The sequence below is a fragment of the Cyprinus carpio genome, chromosome A12, assembly GCF_018340385.1.
Source record: "Cyprinus carpio isolate SPL01 chromosome A12, ASM1834038v1, whole genome shotgun sequence".
In the NCBI taxonomy this organism is placed as follows: Eukaryota; Metazoa; Chordata; class Actinopteri; order Cypriniformes; family Cyprinidae; genus Cyprinus; species Cyprinus carpio.
Window position 1 is genome coordinate 26,206,842 of NC_056583.1, and position 16,737 is coordinate 26,223,578.

General features: G+C 39.2%; 2 protein-coding genes across 7 annotated transcripts; both read left to right on the forward strand.

Moving 5' to 3' along the window:
- The first annotated feature begins 3,459 nt into the window (after window positions 1–3,459).
- LOC109051732 (growth hormone-inducible transmembrane protein-like) lies at window positions 3,460–10,147 on the forward strand. 5 transcript variants are annotated; one of them, XM_042768216.1, is made up of 9 exons: window positions 3,460–3,808; window positions 4,081–4,212; window positions 4,327–4,429; window positions 5,150–5,261; window positions 6,866–7,007; window positions 7,498–7,606; window positions 7,781–7,977; window positions 8,071–8,234; window positions 9,743–10,147. In XM_042768216.1, exons 2-9 carry the CDS (start codon window positions 4,093–4,095, stop codon window positions 9,828–9,830), a joined length of 1,035 nt encoding a protein of 344 aa, XP_042624150.1. In that variant the 5' UTR covers window positions 3,460–3,808; window positions 4,081–4,092; the 3' UTR covers window positions 9,831–10,147. The 5 variants fall into 5 exon arrangements, 1 of the variants encoding a protein (XP_042624150.1); XR_006161413.1 differs by having other exon boundaries at window positions 3,470–3,783; window positions 4,084–4,212; window positions 7,781–7,969; window positions 8,062–8,234; XR_006161411.1 differs by having other exon boundaries at window positions 3,471–3,783; window positions 7,781–7,969; window positions 8,062–8,234.
- A 2,149-nt stretch (window positions 10,148–12,296) lies between these two features.
- On the forward strand, window positions 12,297–16,534 carry LOC122134549 (cadherin-related family member 1-like). Of its 2 annotated transcripts, none has more exons than XM_042768218.1 (8): window positions 12,297–12,473; window positions 12,912–13,007; window positions 13,396–13,541; window positions 13,659–13,709; window positions 14,370–14,459; window positions 14,541–14,627; window positions 16,056–16,172; window positions 16,349–16,534. In XM_042768218.1, exons 1-8 carry the CDS (start codon window positions 12,413–12,415, stop codon window positions 16,517–16,519), a joined length of 819 nt encoding a protein of 272 aa, XP_042624152.1. In that variant the 5' UTR covers window positions 12,297–12,412; the 3' UTR covers window positions 16,520–16,534. The 2 variants fall into 2 exon arrangements, with proteins under 2 accessions (XP_042624152.1, XP_042624151.1); XM_042768217.1 differs by having other exon boundaries at window positions 12,298–12,473; window positions 16,020–16,172.
- Window positions 16,535–16,737: the final 203 nt, after the last annotated feature.

Consider the following 16,737-nt stretch of genomic DNA (forward strand, 5'->3'; position numbering starts at 1 on the left):
GCACAACCAGGTTCAGACCTTAGGTTTGAACCTTGGACGTTTCATTCCCCTAACCCTAACCCTTTACCATATCTCAGCACCTGGTGGCGCTAAACAGCAAAACCAAAAGAACTGGTAATCGGCTGGAGAGCCCAAGGAGTATAATAAGCAAAAGCATTTGAGCTTTTCCCCCTAGCATGCAGTCCGCGAGATATGGAAGTCATTTCCCTTCATAAGTGACCACTCTTCGCATTTATCTATATAACCTAACCCTAACCCTAACCCTAACACCATTTTAGCCCCACCCATCCTAATCCTACCCATTCTACCCCTAATAAATTATATGGAGAAGTATTATCCATAAATATCAATAAATACTATAAAAACCTTAATATAAATTAATAAATAAATAAATATAATCCTCAATTTTAATTGGAAGACTAAAGGCCTTTCGCACCGCAGGAACCTTTTCATAGTACTTGAACTAATTGTGGATCTACCCACTTTTTGACGTATTCGCACCGCAGGAACTATGAACGGTTTTGGTTCTAGGAACTCCGTTTGGAGAAACTAAATTAGCTTCTACTTTAGAGGAGGGTCTAAAACAGTTCTATATCTATCAGTGAAGTAAGTCTACGCTGTTTGGCCAAATGCACGTGAATTACCAGCCATCCGGGATTTTTAAAAAGCCATGTAAACATATTTACTCCCCGAACATGTAAAACAGCGATAACGGCATTAACCTGTTGTCTGTAGTGTTGTGTTCTTTCCTCAGCCTCGATACGCAACACTGGAAGTTGCCATAAAAAATTAGTCTCTTAGCCCAAAATCTCACAAATCTTGAAATCGCTATAAACCGCTTCAGAGCTCCTGCTGCCGGGGCGAATGCAACCAGGAAAACATCAATAGACAAAAGAAAAAGTTAACGTAGAACTGAACACACATCACAGTTTATTTGTTTTAATCCTCCTCGATTTGTTGCAACACAAAGACTCTAGCAGCAGCGCGTTAGTGCTTAGGCCAGCTAGGGACCGTCTACAAAGTACATGAAAATCATAAAACTATATAAAAAAAAAATTCACACCGGAATGTTTTTTATAATTAACAAAACAAGAGCAATTTGTGCACCAAGGTCTTTGAAAGATATAAAGACAAACACTTATTTGAACTTAAATTTAAATAAGAAATAATATAAGTAAAATATGTGAAAGTGGCTATTATTATATTATTACTTTTAATAAATATATTAATAAAAGAAAAAACATATTAAAAATCATTATCATTCCATAATCCAGTGGTTATGTAGTAGGCGGATTCCAGGTCCTTGTGAGAACATTTTTTTGTTCATTATATTCACAGAAGTATGACACCAAAAAAGTACACGCTATTGAAATTAAAAACAATAAATAAATTCATTTAAAATAAATACACTCTTCTTTATCAACCTCATGTTGTGTGTCTTGTTATTGTTTTCATAAGAATTTTTTTTATATTTGTTTCAGTCACAGAACTATAACAGAAAACACGCTATTGAAATTCAACAATTAAGACAACGCTGGCAAAGAGTGTTATTTTGCATTTGTTTGACTAGAGTTTGAAAATCTACATTTTAATAAATTCATTTAGAACACATTTTTATTACACAACTTCAATGGGTGTGTCTTGTTACAGATGAGACAAACATTTTGATGGTGGTTTTAGCCACAGAACTATAATAGAACACATACTGTAGAAAATGAAACCACTACATCATTTTGTTCAAAATAAATATAGTCTTCTATTTCAGCTTCAAAGGCTGTCTTATTACAGATTTCTTAAATAACATTTTGCAGTAGTTTTCATTGTCAAAACTGATGCAGAAGTGACACTATTGACATTCAAGAATAGCTTGCGAAGCCTTCCAAAGAGTCTCCAGTATTGCTGCCCCCTAGAGGAAGATACTGCAGTTGTTTTGACTGAGTTTGACATTCAAACTTATAAATTATTTTAAAATCAATAAAGTCTTCTATTTCAGCTTCAAAAGGTGTGTCTTGTTTCTGATTTCTAATTGAATATTTGAATTCAGGTTTTACTCTCATGTAATTCAGTGTGTAAACCTGATTTGAAATGTTCATTTAGAAATCAGAAACAAGACACACCTTAAATAGAAGACTTTATTTATTTTAAAATAATTTAGAAGTTTGAATGTCAAACTTGATCAAAACAAGTGCAGTATCTTCCTCTAGGGGGCAGAAATACTGGAGACTCTTTGGAAAGCTTTGCAGGAATTTCTTGACTGTCAAAAGCGTGACTTCTGCATTGCTTTTGACAATGAAATATACTGTAAAATGTTCTTTAAGAAATCTGTAACAAGACACAGCCTTTGAAGCTGAGACAGAAGAGAACATTTTCACATTATATTGATTGATGTATTTGTTGACATTTCAATACCATGTGCTGCCTTATAGTTTTGTGAATAAAACCAACATTTAAATGTTCGTCTATGAATCAGTAACAAGTCACAACCTTTGAAGTTGAGATGGAATACTGTATGTTTTAAAAATGAAGGAGTTAACAGATTCAAATTTAATTCAATAGTGTTCATCCTGACTTACATATGATAGTAAAAGATGGCTATATTGAAATATTGTTCTTTGAACAAGTAACAAGACACACCCATTTAAGTTTACATATCAAACTGTGTGCATTCTAAATTCATTTATATAAACTTCTGAATGTCAAACTTGATCAAAACAAGTGCAGTATCTTCCTCTAGGGGGCGGTAAACTCCACAATATTTGTAATGCTTGCAAGCTTTTTCTCAATTGTTCCATTTCAATAACTTTTCTTGCGCTATAGTTATGTGAATAAAACCAACATCTAAATGTTATTTTATGAACCAGTAATAAGACACACCCCTTATATTTGGTATTTATTTTTTTATACATTTCACAAGTGAAGCTTTTAGATGGAATAATGGCGCCTCTTGCTCTTCGTTTTGCTACGCTATATCATCTTCAATAATGAACTCGATATAGCGTAGCTTCTCAGTGAACTACGGCTCTGTGTATTAACTGCAGCTCAATTTGAAAGCAGGTGATGGGGATTTACCGCTAATCATGGAACCGGCTTTACTGACGAGATGCACATGGTCATATCGTTCGATATATTGTCCAGCCCTACCTTAAGGCAAATTAAAACACATTGTGTGTTCTCTTCTACATTCGAAAACAGTTAGAACACAGTATGTTTCTTGTCATTGTGCTAAATCGTTAAAGAACTATTGAAGATTTCCGAGGCTGAATATCTGACAAATGTCAAACGTCGAACCAACTTTATGTCGGTTCCGTAACATATGGAGCAGTCAATAGATGAATCTGACAAATGCTTACTATACATTATAAAAACTCAGTTCTGATTTTTTTTTAAATGTATGTGTTTACTCTTAGTATTGATGTTGTTGTGGAAAGACTGTCTCTTCTAAACAGACCTGGAACTGTCGGCTTTACTGCGTGTCTCAGCGGGTGCCGCTGATGCGACGCGCTCCTGAACGGACGTCCCCGAGGAGCGGAAACACTCTGGCTTGGAATGCAGTGGAGACAGGTGTGTGCACGCCTGTGCTGGTGCCCATGGACTTGGACACGACCTTAAGCTTGCGCGAGGAGGACTTGCAGTGGCTTGGACTTGTGCTGCACACAGCTGAAGTTCAAACTTCAAGACCCTTAATGCATTGCGTGGCTGTCGCCGACCTGTGACGTCACACCCAGGAACCTTCAGGAAGGTGTTTACTGCATGTTGCGTTACTGGTGAAGAAGCATCGCAAAGGTGAGATTAGATAACAAACCAACGGGTGAGTTCTGCTTTTAAGTATAATGTTCTACAATACGTAAAGTGTAAATGTTTTACGGGATTATTCTGCGTGCGAGTCGCTGGACTCGTTTTTAGGCAAATTAAACATTTATAGAACTGAACATCCTCTGCTTGTTCAGGAGTTTGTAAGTTAGTTGAATAAAATCTTCCTCTTCTCTTGCTTGAATGTCTTGTTTACGCGCTGTATTCAGACTGCTTCACGCGAATGCGAAATATCTTTGCTGTACTGTTCTGAGGAGTGTTTCTACACAGCAGTGTTCAGTGATGTGGGTCTCCAGGCTGTCGTGTCTGCGGGGGGTCCCTGCGCTGGGGCTCCGCTCGGCCCTGAGTCCGGCTCCCGGGGGCCTGATGAAGTCCAGTCCAGCCCTGATCAGACCACAGCAGGTACCTTCATAAGAGCCACACTGCACTGCTGCTTTGCATGTGAACTAGAAGTTGAGCGCCAGTACTTTGTGTTTTGTTTATGTTTTGTGTTGTATTTTATGTTTTTTCAATCAGGGTTATTCCACCAGGACTAGACTGGGATTCCGCCGGAGCAAGACTTCCAAAGAACAAGTTCAAGAAGCAGCCTTTGAACCTGCTACAGACACTGCAGTTAAAAGTGAATTCTGTTAACACGTCCTTTTATAAAGATTGTTTTCTCCACATTTATATATTTCTGTAAAATTTGCACTGTCTCTGTGATGTGATCACACCGCTGTGACACGCTGCCGCTGCCTCTGTACCAGGTGTCTGATCGACAGTCATTAGGTATACGTCCTCTTTTTCATGGACATGTCCTCTTTTTGGAAAACTTAAATGTGGCCACCCTACATTAGGCTTGTTTGAGATGAGTGAGTTCTGCATGCAGCTTTGAAATGCTGTGCTAAAATGCTCAGGCTACAGCATTTACCAACAAAATAAATTCATGATGGCAAATGTCTGCCAGACACTTTGTTCTTGTCAAAAATGTTGGTCCATCCATACATTTTCCAGACCTCTTATCCAGGACTCGCTGGACGGATCAGGACAAACACACGTTCACACTCGCATCTGTTCTGTGTGTCTTTGGATTGTGGAGGGAAAATGTTAGTCTTAACGTCTAACTTTGTTGAAAGTGATTAGTCCAAAATGTTTTAGATCCTGTTCACACCTGTATCTGGTGCTTGTGATCAGATCACCTGAGATGGATGATAATGCCAGGTCTGAACATTATGTAACAAATGCATTTTTTAATCTCTAATGTTTCAAACTCAAAATAAGTAAAAGATATTGATATTTATGGCCCCTTTTAAAAAACACCCCCTGAGACCGATGATGTTTGTGATTCTCTTCTCTGCAGTCGACAGCATGGGCCGGATCGTCCTCGCTGGGGGCGCCGCCGTTGGACTCGGAGCTTTGTGTTATTACGGCTTAGGGATGTCCAATGAGATGGGAGCCATCGAGAAAGCAGTGTAAGAATCACCTTCACATTCAAACACTCTTAATGTAATAAAGGTTTCTTATTATGATCTCATTATGCCAGCAGCACACAAGATTCACCTGTGATCCGATTGTTAAGAATAAACCAGTCATTGATTCAGTGGCTCTTTTTCTGATTTCCAGATGGCATACGACTTTTGTTTTGTAATCTCAGTGATAACCGGTTTAATCAGATCAGTCTGATCGACTACAAAGCAGTCAATTTCTATCTCTTCAGCAGTTTCTGTTGAGTTAGCATCTGAGAGTTCAGGTCAAGGAACTACAGGAAGGCTGATGCGTTTTACTTCTCACTTTAATGTTTGAGTTTTATGATGGGGAAAGTAGTGGCCTAATGGTACTCGTAATCCGACTTCAAGAAGGTTGTGAGTTCGAGTCTCGGGCCGGCAGGAATTGTAGGTGGGGGGAGTGAATGTACAGCGCTCTCTCCACCTTCAACACCACGACTGAGGTGTCCTTGAGCAAGACACCGAACCCCCAACTGCTCCCCGGGCGCTGCAGCATAAATGATACCCACTGCTCGGGGTGGTGTGTGTGTGTGTGTGTGTTCACTGCTCCGGGTGTTTTTTCACTTCACTTCTCTGTGTGTTTTGTGTTCACTTTGTATGTGTTAAATTCATCACTGCTCGGGGTGTGTGTTCACGGTGTGTGTGTGTGTGTGTGTGTGTGTGTGTGTGTGTGTGTGTGTGTTCACTGCTCGGGGTGTGTGTTCACGGTGTGTGTGTGTGTGTGTTCACTGCTCGGGGTGTGTGTTCACGGTGTGTGTGTGTGTGTGTTCACTGCTCCGGGTGTGTGTTCACGGTGTGTGTGTGTGTGTGTGTGTGTTCACTGCTCCGGGTGTGTGTTCACGGTGTGTGTGTGTGTATCAGTGTGTGTGTGCCCACTGCTCCGGGTGTGTGTTCACGGTGTGTGTGTGTGTGTGTATCAGTGTGTGTGTGTTCACTGCTCCGGGTGTGTGTTCACGGTGTGTGTGTGTGTGTGTGTGTGTGTGTGTGTGTGTTCACTCACCGGGGTGTGTGTTTGTGTTCACTGCTCCGGGTGTGTGTTCACGGTGTGTGTATGTATGTGTGTGTTCACTGCTCCGGGTGTGTGTTCACGGTGTGTGTGTGTGTGTGTGTGTGTGTGTGTGTGTGTGTGTGTTCACTGCTCCAGGTGTGTGTTCACGGTGTGTGTGTTTTCACTGCTCCGGGTGTGTGTTCACGCTGTGTGTGTGTTCACTGCTCCGGGTGTGTGTTCACGGTGTGTGTGTGTGTGTGTTCACTGCTCGGGGTGTGTGTTCACTGCTCGGGGTGTGTGTTCACGGTGTGTGTGTGCACTTTGGATGGGTTAAATGCAGAGCACCAATTCTTATTTTAATAAAAAATGAACTTCCATTCAAAAGTTTAATTTTTCTATTTTACTTTCATGTGGAGATGAAAAAGAACAGCTTCATGGTACGGTGATGTCATTCATGAGATCCATTACGATCAGCTCAACTGTCAGCTGAATGAACTGAAAGCTTTCATTGCAGATATTCTGTCATCTGAAGTCATTTCAGGAACACTTTGTGCTTGTACAGACTGAAGCTGTGTGTTTACAGGATCTGGCCGCAGTATGTGAAGGACAGGATTCACTCCACATACCTGTATTTTGCGGGCAGCGTGGGTCTGACGGCGCTCTCGGCCGTCGCGGTCAGCAGGACGCCGGCGCTCATGGGACTCATGATGAGGGGCTCCTGGCTGGTATGCAAGTGTTCATAGTGCCTTTTATTTATCACCCTTTAAATACACTCTTCATAGGGCTGGGCAAAAAATCGATTTTGAACGCAATTTTGTGTAGCTTGTCAGTGAACCACGGCTCTGTGTAGTAAATGCTCCCGGAGCGACATTTACATTTACTGGGAGCGGAGTGATTATTAAATGCTCAGAGTGCGGAGGGGAAATTGTTGCCGCTCCACTCACAGACTCTGATCTGAACGCACATGCAGGAGATTACCTACTTCTCACAGGAGCGCCTTTACTGACGAGATGCACATGAAAATCGCATTTGATTTTTTTGGCCAGCCCTAGCTCTTCATAACAACAAATCTTAGTGGTAGAACATACAGTTAGGCATCTACTAATTAGGTACAGTATTATAGCATACTACAGCATAGTGATTATAGTAATGATTCAGCTTACAGTTTAATATTCACATTGATATTTAATGTTGTGACAACCCTATTAACCACAGGCTATTGGTGCCACGTTTGCTGCTATGATTGGCGCCGGGATGCTGGTGAGATCGATCTCGTATGAACACAGTCCGATGCCGAAACACCTGGCCTGGGCTCTACACGCAGGTAAAGTGCTTTCACTGCACAGATCTGCTGCTTTAACTGACCTCAAGAGGGCACTGCAGGCTGCGTTTGTGGTTCTGCTGCAGAACATTTCAAAAGACAAATACAAGCTCTCACATGAAAGTTTTGACTCCTGTGTGGACAGACAAGCAGAGCTCTCGTGTTCCCTGTGTGCAGGTGTGATGGGAGCCGTCATTGCTCCGTTAACTCTGTTGGGTGGCCCGCTGATGGTTCGAGCAGCCTGGTACACAGCAGGCATTGTGGGTGGTCTGTCGACGGTGGCCATGTGTGCGCCGAGTGAGAAGTTCCTGAGCATGGGCGGCCCGCTGGCGGTGGGCTTCGGCGTGGTGTTCGCCTCGTCTCTGGGTGAGATGCATTTACAGTCCGCCGCAGACTGTGTGGCTGTTTAATCTCACAGACTTTACAGGAGTGTCTTCTGTTCTCTCCTCTCTCTGAAGGCTCCATGTTTTCTGCCCCCCACCTCTGCATTCGGGGTCGGCCTGTACTCGGTGGCGGTTTATGGAGGTCTGGTCCTGTTCAGCCTGTTTCTGCTGTATGACACACAGAAAGTCATCAAGCGTGCCGAAACGCACCCTCTTTACGGTGTTCAGAAATATGACCCCATTAATGCGTAAGTGTTCTCTGTGGGCAAGAGGCAGCAAACGTTTGTATTACTTCACATTACTTTATTTTAGATTTAAGAGTCAGCTTTGTGCATTTGTAATGTGCATTTCGCTTAATTCAATTGTTCTATCATTTAAACGTGCACCAGGAGACACACACTGGGCCTCATTTATGAAACGAATGTACAACAGAAAAGTGGACGTACGGTTGTTTCAGCGCAAAACTTGGAATTTATCAATATGGACGTGAGCGGTGGCTACGATCAAATCTCATGTCTGGTCTCAGTTTTTGAGTTTCCTGAACTTGCACACAGTATAGTAAATATGGTGGAGAATTGTAGAATTACAGCATTTTGTTAATTTTTATTTTCCTGACTGCCAAACAAAGCTCATTAGTCGATCGTTAGCCAGTAAGATTAGAATGGGGGGGTGTTATATAGGGCTTTAGTTTTATATGCGTGAATAGCAGCGTAAACAAGACCATGAGGATTCAGTCATCGTATCATGCAACTGCAGCGCTTCTGTGAAAGAAAAAAAACAGAAATTAAGTCTATGATAGGAATAAAATAAATAGGATCACACAAAATATATATAATAGGTTATAATTAACAGATTAACTAAAGGGAAAAAACACTGTGCAACAAGTATAGGCTGTGCTCATTTTTGTGACACTCTTAATGTATTTTATTTCTTTTCTTGAATGCAGTCAACCAAACAATAGTTACACTGTCCGCTGTAAAATCAGCGTGCAGCACCCAAACAAACATTTTTGCACATCTGAAGGATTTTACACAGAGATTAGAACATTAGTGAAGTTTAAAGCCACGTTTAGGCTACGTAATGAATATTAGTTATGCAAACAAATGTTACAAATATTGCAAAAATGGAAACATTTGTGTTCTTGTGGTATGAGACAGGCTCGTGAGCCCAATGCCGTTTCAGTTTTGCTTGACATTTGTGTGCTGTTTATAATGAATGCTGCTATAACCTAACTTGTGTTTTATTTTATAGTTTAATATATAAGTTTATAACTACTTATTTTTCATTCTTGTTCTGTTCTGAATACCATTAAATTTAAAATATTTGTTGTAGAGTGAGGGGAACTAAATAGGCTGTTTATATTTACCAGTATTATAATATATATATGACTTGAATGTAGCCTAATTGATTGCAATTGCAAGATTAGCAGGTGTTTTTGGAGTAAGATCAATTTCTTTTCTTTTTTTTTTTTTAGATAATTTTTAGCCGGGTTTAGTTTCTCCGTGTCGTAAACTCTAGGGGCGTTGTTTCTAATTTCTATGACGATTGTTTTCTGTGTCGCCACATTTATCAACATGTGATCACTCGTACGGTGAGATTGGTAGCATACGAATGTTTCATGAATCACATGTGAACTCTGTCGTAAGTTGATTTGTGCGCACGGATCTGCGTTTCTATGTTAGATTGATAAATGAGGCCCAATATGACTGTCCACGTGCAGCAGTCTGTTAACATCGCTGTGCTCCTGCTCTTCCAGATGTATGGGCATTTACATGGACACCCTCAACATCTTCATGCGACTGGTGATGATTCTAGCCAATGGCGGCGGAAACAGGAGGAAGTAGCCATAAGGAGACCAGAAGACATGACACTGACTGGTGGAGAAAAAATAGCCAAATAAAGTGTCACTTGTTTATTTTGCATTTATTTGTTTAAAATCAGAAGAAAAAAAAACTTTAGATTGCTTCCAGATGAACTGCATCTTAAACATGTCAAACAGAAATGTTAATGTGACACATTACTCAGTTCCACAGTTGGTGTAACAAACATTTTTGTATATTTATTTTAGAAATGAGTTATTGCCCAGAAAACGCTTGTGTGATTCTCGTGTTCTTGCAGTTTGGGGCTCGTGGTTCAATAAACTTAAGTTGTATCTAAATTATGCTAGATCTTAATTGTACAGTTTATTGCTATAGAACAAGACATTAAGCACCATTTTTATGACATTTTAAGAACATTACACAGGAATTTGTTTAGCTTTGGCACTGTAAAAGCTGAAGAGCAAAAATGTGTTGAATCCTCCTCAAAACAGACTTAAATTCAGATGTGCTTTCAAAAATTCCTCACGTTCTGCTATCTTACTGTTTCTGTGTTTTCTTTGAGCGTTTAGTTGAATTCAGTGTTGTCCGATGATTTCACACATTAATTATAGGGTCTTTAAATAGTTGATTTCCATTCACGTCTATGGTGTTGTGTTCTGCTGTTATGAGAGTATCTGGCCATCAACAGACATTCATGTTTTATTTGTGCTCTGACCAGCAGCAGATGACAGTGAGATTAGTCAATAATCCTTGTGTCTCCATCTGTATTCTGATGATGATTAAATCCAGAGAGGAGGAACATCAGCACTGCTGCAGGTGCAACTTACTTTAAAAAGTAATATTATGTAGTGATTGCAGGTCTTTGACTGTCAAAGCACTTAAACCGCATTGATAAGAAGTGATTGTCAGTAGCCTCAGGAACAGATGACTGTCATCATGTGTGGATTTGTGCGGTCATGTGATCATGTAGTGGCTCTGACGGCTGTAAACCAGCAGATCACACACTCGGGAGAAACACACACGCTTGCCTGCAGACCATGCTTTCCACTGCTGAAGTCTCAATCACGTTAAAGTCAGTGTGAATAGGATTGTTTTTTTCCCAGTAAAATAAACAATATGTAGAACAAATGTAACACTTAAACACGTATGAGGGAAGATTCAAACAAAGTGGCTGTATTTTTAAAAAATTATGACCAAACCTTCATTCTGAAACCATCTGAAAGCTTAGATGATATTCAGACATAATTACAATTTCAGAGGTTCTTGATTTGCAACATCCAAGTCTAAAACCTATAATTATGATAACTCTGAAAGCAAGTAAAATCATATAACATTTTAATACAGATGAACACATGAAACTCTAAATTTTGATTGGATAAATCATATGAAGTCTGACACATAATGTAAATATTAACAAGACTTATTTTTTCATGTTGCTTGAGAACTGTGAACAGCCACAGCTGATTATAATACACGATGGAACAGTAATTTATTTATTCCTAATATTAATGTTATATTGAGAAGGATGTCTGTTTACTGTTTCTGCCATTTAATAAAGCATTAGTCTGCATAAGACCATGAGTACAAATCTTATCAGCACCCTTTACTGGCAATATAATCATAGTGATGTGAAGTGGCTTCGTGATTTAAATATGTTTTCAAATATTATCTGTGTTCATCAGCTGTTCTGCAGTAGAAGTAGAAACACAGACTGACATGGATGGAAGATACAGTTTGCCATGTTTTCAGTGATGGTGTATAAATTGATAACACAAAAAATTCCTCAGTGAACTGTTTACCGTCTGATTCGTCCTGCACTGCTTCTGTGAGTTTTTTGGCAGAGGAGACTAAATCTGATCTGTTTATTTTAACAGCCTTATATTTTTCAAATTGCATACCACATTTTACGGCATCATAATGAAGCTCCATCATTTCAACACTTACTCAAGGACTTACTGTCATTCATATCAAATGCAGAGAAGTCATCCATGCAGAAATCCAGACTACTCTACTTCAGTCAGAAGAAACCCGTACAGGTCATCTCTATTAATGTTGAATTACCCGTAGATTTACTCAAATGAGATGGTGCTCAATTTCTGTTGTGTGTTCACTTCATAATGTGAGAAATGTGTGACGCAAAAACCAGATGAACATCACAATCACCCCTTAAAATAAGTCAGTGACAGATGTGCTTCATCAGGAACTGATGCATATTTAGACTTTACAGGAAAATGATGTAAAGGATGTATTGAAGGTTCTGTCATTCCATTTCATTTAGTTCTGAATCTACATGACCCTCGATTCTACGTCCAGGTGAAAGCAGGAGTAATGCAGTCTGCTGTGGAATGATAAACTTACATGAAAATAAAACATGGCACTGTGTTCAAAACTCCTAAATGAACATGCTAACCTGATACTGTCCCTCAGATTGACCTGATTCCCTTCATTGCTGTCTGTGGTTGTATGTTTGTGTTTGAGTCATGAGCTGCAGTGAGTCACAGGATTACTGAAGCTGCGCTCAGACGTGTTTAAAGACGTCTTCAGACCAGCAGCAGCTGCAGCACTCTTCATATGATCCTTCAGTCTCTCTACACTTATTCTGCAGGATGAAGAGTATGAGGAAAAAACAGTCTTTAATTCTTCTCATCTCACTGTGCATGTCAATGGGTGAGTGTTTTACTGGTCTGTAGTCTGTGTGTAATCAGCTTCGAACTGTGATCGTCTCAATAATCCTTTAAGTATAATGTGTGTTTGAAGGAGAGCAGAGCTGTGCTTCGGAAATGAGCCTCTTTTTTTTTTTTTGCTTTAAAATACACTTTTAAATTGAATCACTTGAATTGTCAGTAGAAATATTGTTTATTTTTGGAGCAGTTATCTATTTTTTTGAGACTGAATTTCAGTTGAATTGGTCCAGATGATTTCTCTGTCATTGATTTCACTCAATGTTTTGTGTGTCAAACTCAAACTCACATCACAGCCTACACTTTATTTTCCACATTGTCTCAGTTTTTGTGTGTGTGAACATCATCATGTTTAATACTCAAAATGTTTGATGTGTATTTCCATGCCGTTTTATACTGAGTTTCAGGGATTTGTCTTTTTCAGGGCAATCTGACTTTGCACCGTATTTCTATGATAATGGAGCTGGAAGCAGCAACGGAAACCTGGCGTTATTCAGCATCTCTGAAGACACGTCTGTTGGTTAGCATCCACTTCTACAATAACATGCTGTCAGATAAAAGAACATCACACACTGTATATAAGCACAGATTGAATGTGTCATATTAAACTGATCACAGAGCACACATATAATGAATACATATGTGTTGGTTTTATGAAATCAAATATTAAGCTAATTGTAATGTAATATTAGTGACGGGGAATTGTTTGCGGTGGCTTTAGTGTTTGATCCTCTCAGCAGTGATGTTGGGTCGTGTTTACCTGTTTATGGTAGAAATGACCCTGCTTGTGCTACATTTAACAAATATGACAATATTTGCTTCTAAGATACTTTATAGTAGTAAAAAATGGCTTTAAGATCATAAACACACAGTTCACTTAAGATCAGGTGTAATTCTAATATCCACAGGGACTCATGTTTACACACTGAACGGCTCTGACCCCGAAGGCGAGCCAGTGACCTTCGGCATGACCTTTGATAAGGGCTCCAGAGATTATTTCAGCGTTGAGCCCAAATCAGGGAACATGACTCTCATCCAAACACTGGACAGAGAGGTGAGAATATATATTACTAGGGTTAAATCCTGACACAATATAAGGACATAATTCTGGAAGATACCAGCTGAAGTCAAACATGTCTGTATTAATAATTACACTTTTTTCGATTGTTAAGTTCAGGATGAGATCGTTGCATTTGTGACCATAACAGATGGGAGAAATAAGGTGACAAAACATGATTTCATTAAGCTTTGATTACAGGATTATTTTTTAAAGCAGAAGTGTCATTGTTTGTGGTGAGTTTAGAGTCACACTGTAAGTCAGTCATTGGTATTTTGACTTCCTGAAGAGTGAAACGCAGTGTGTTCGACCTCAGATCTGTACTGAGATGACATCACTGTGACGTTTGCCATCAAAGCACCACAAGAACAATTTAAGAGACAGCTGTTTCACGATCCATCAGACTCACAGACAACAAACACTCTCATGTAAAAAAATGGTTTTTAAAATATTGATTTGTTTTTAGGAACAATCTTAATGTTATGATGGTTTTTAAAATATTGATTTGTTTTTAGGATGATTACACCAGCATAAAATTTTTAAAATATTGATTTGTTTTTAGGATGATTACTGTAGGATAAATATATTGTTATTTTAGGATTTTGATTAATACCTACTGGTGCCAAAACCATACAATTTGTCTTTAAGAAATGGTAATACCAGCCTCTGACAGCTGATTTCATAAATGATAATTGTTCCTTAATTAATATTTAGTCCCATAGTCTTCTGTTTAGCATGTGTATTGTGTTGAATGTGTTTTAATGTCCATTTATGTTGTATGTGCAGTTTGTCAGGTCAGGTTTACTTTATCTCTTGCTTCTTCAGGTTGTAGAAAATGTTCGAGTGTTCATCACAGATGCTAATGATGAAAAGCCTGAGTTTTTGAATCTGCCATTCGTAGTGGACGTCCCCGAGGTAAGAATGAGAAGCAGCTTGGAAATGAGCAGATAAGTGTCATCATGAATTGTTGTTGAAGTAGTTGTGGTGTGTGTTGAAGACGCAGCTTCAGGCAGCAGCATCTACAGAGTCCAGGCCATCGACAGAGACCTCGGGTCCGGAGGAAGTGTCACCTACTACCTGCAGGTCAGACAAAAACACCTCCTGTGGAGTCACACGTTTTATCATTTAGTCTCTTTCTCAAGGAAACAAGTTTAAGATACTTAAATCTCTAATGCCAGCATTAAATCTGTGTTTGTAGAGGACAGTCAGTCCTGCACACGTATCGCTGTGTCCAGTGAACAGATCGTGACACCAGAGTACCATCAGAAAATGTGCTGCTGCTGGATTAAATTTCAATTACATTTGGGCAGGTTGAGGGCTTAGCCTGGCTTACCTCTGTGCTTGGCCACATGTCGCATTCGTTAGCGCTCAGTTTATCACATCGAAGTGAGCGGAGCATCAGCCCTCGAGCGCAGCTTTCTCTGAGGAAAAACATGACAAGAGAAGTCTAGAATTCTATAACATTTCTAATCATTTCTGATATAATTACTATGCATGCCATTTTCAGAGCTCACACTAATTGAAAATACAACGACTATTTGTATTATAATCAATTTCCAAACCACAGGACCATTTAAAATGTACTAGTGAAGGAAATGGTCACCAGTGATGCCATCTAAGATACACACTTCCACATATAATGATCTTAAAGTCTTGATGTCTTAAAGAAGCAAGTATTTATCAACTGTCTGTGTATTAGTACTCAGAGAGCAAAGTAACTGGTGAATATGGGACTCGTGCGGTTACCAGATCATCTAGTTCTCAGATCAAATACAGTGTCACAGAGCCAAATTTTCAATCATCAGTACCAATACCAGTAAAATTCCATGGTTCTCATTTGCAGTGTTGATATAGCAAAAACTATTGTAATTGTTTAAGTTTAACATTTTGTAACTATTTTAAGACAAAAAATGATAATACGTTTGTTAATTATTAATGCTTTTAAGTCTTGTCAGCAAATAATAAGTTAAAACATCAATCTTTGATGCTCTTCACAGAACAGAAATGGGGAAATATGTGAAAGTTACTGTATCGACCCGTTACTGGGAAAAGGCTGGTATTGTTACATTTTAAAAAGTATTGATTTAAGTATCAACAAAAATCACCTACATACCACACCATCTCATTTAAAACGCACAAATTTATTACAAACATTATTTGGGTGTTTTCAAATAAATGAGTTTTAACACCATGAGTTCATGCATTAGCAGCAAATAATCATTACAATACCATAATTCTTAGTTCTAAACAGTGCAGAAAGCGCATCGAAATTGTACTGAGAAACCATGTATACTGCACACTACATACTTCATCCAGTAAGCAGTCATGATCGTATTGTTTCAGATCTTAGCAGCTTCAGGGTTTGCCATTTGAGACATTTATGTGTCATCTTTTGGAACAGATTGCTTCCTGAAGTGTTTGTCATCATGGCTTTGTGTTTGATTCTAGGTTTGAGAGATGCATTATTTGTTTCAGGAGACATACCTTCATCAGTTATCATTTCGTTTGCAGTCGACACCCAGCACTAAGTTCACCATCGATGGTCACAGTGGAGTCCTGCGCATCAGAGCCGGAGAATCGCTGGACTACGAGCTCTCCAGAACTCACTTTGTCACTGTGGTAGCAAAGGTGAACAACAGACTCAGCCTTGTGAAATCCCTTCTGTCCTCTGAAATAGACGAGCTTGTTTGCTTTGATCTTTTGTAAAGGCATTTATCTTGTAAAAATGAAGTCCAAAGATGAGAAGAATTTTCTCCTGATTTCTCAGTAAGTACCAGATCCTCAGAGCTGTGTGTCTGTTTCAGGATGGCGGGGGTAAATATCATGAAAAATACCAAGTCATGACCTCCACAGCCATCATAACCATCAATGTCCTCGATACCCAGGATTCTCCTCCACTGTTTGTTGGTACTCCGTATTTTGGATATGTCTATGAAGTCTCTGTACCAGTAAGTGTGACATTATTTCATATCTAAAATCCTAAAAAAATAAATTAAAAAAAAAACATGTAAAACTTTCATCGTGCTTGTGTTCAATTATTTTGTCAAGAAATCTACAGAGATTTTCATTTGGGGGGGGGTCACATTTAACAAAAAATTTATTCTACTTATTGTAACTTTTTAATTCTAATTGGTTAGTGAAAAATGACTGCTAAACATGGTAATACTCCAACGTACAAATAAACCCATGTATT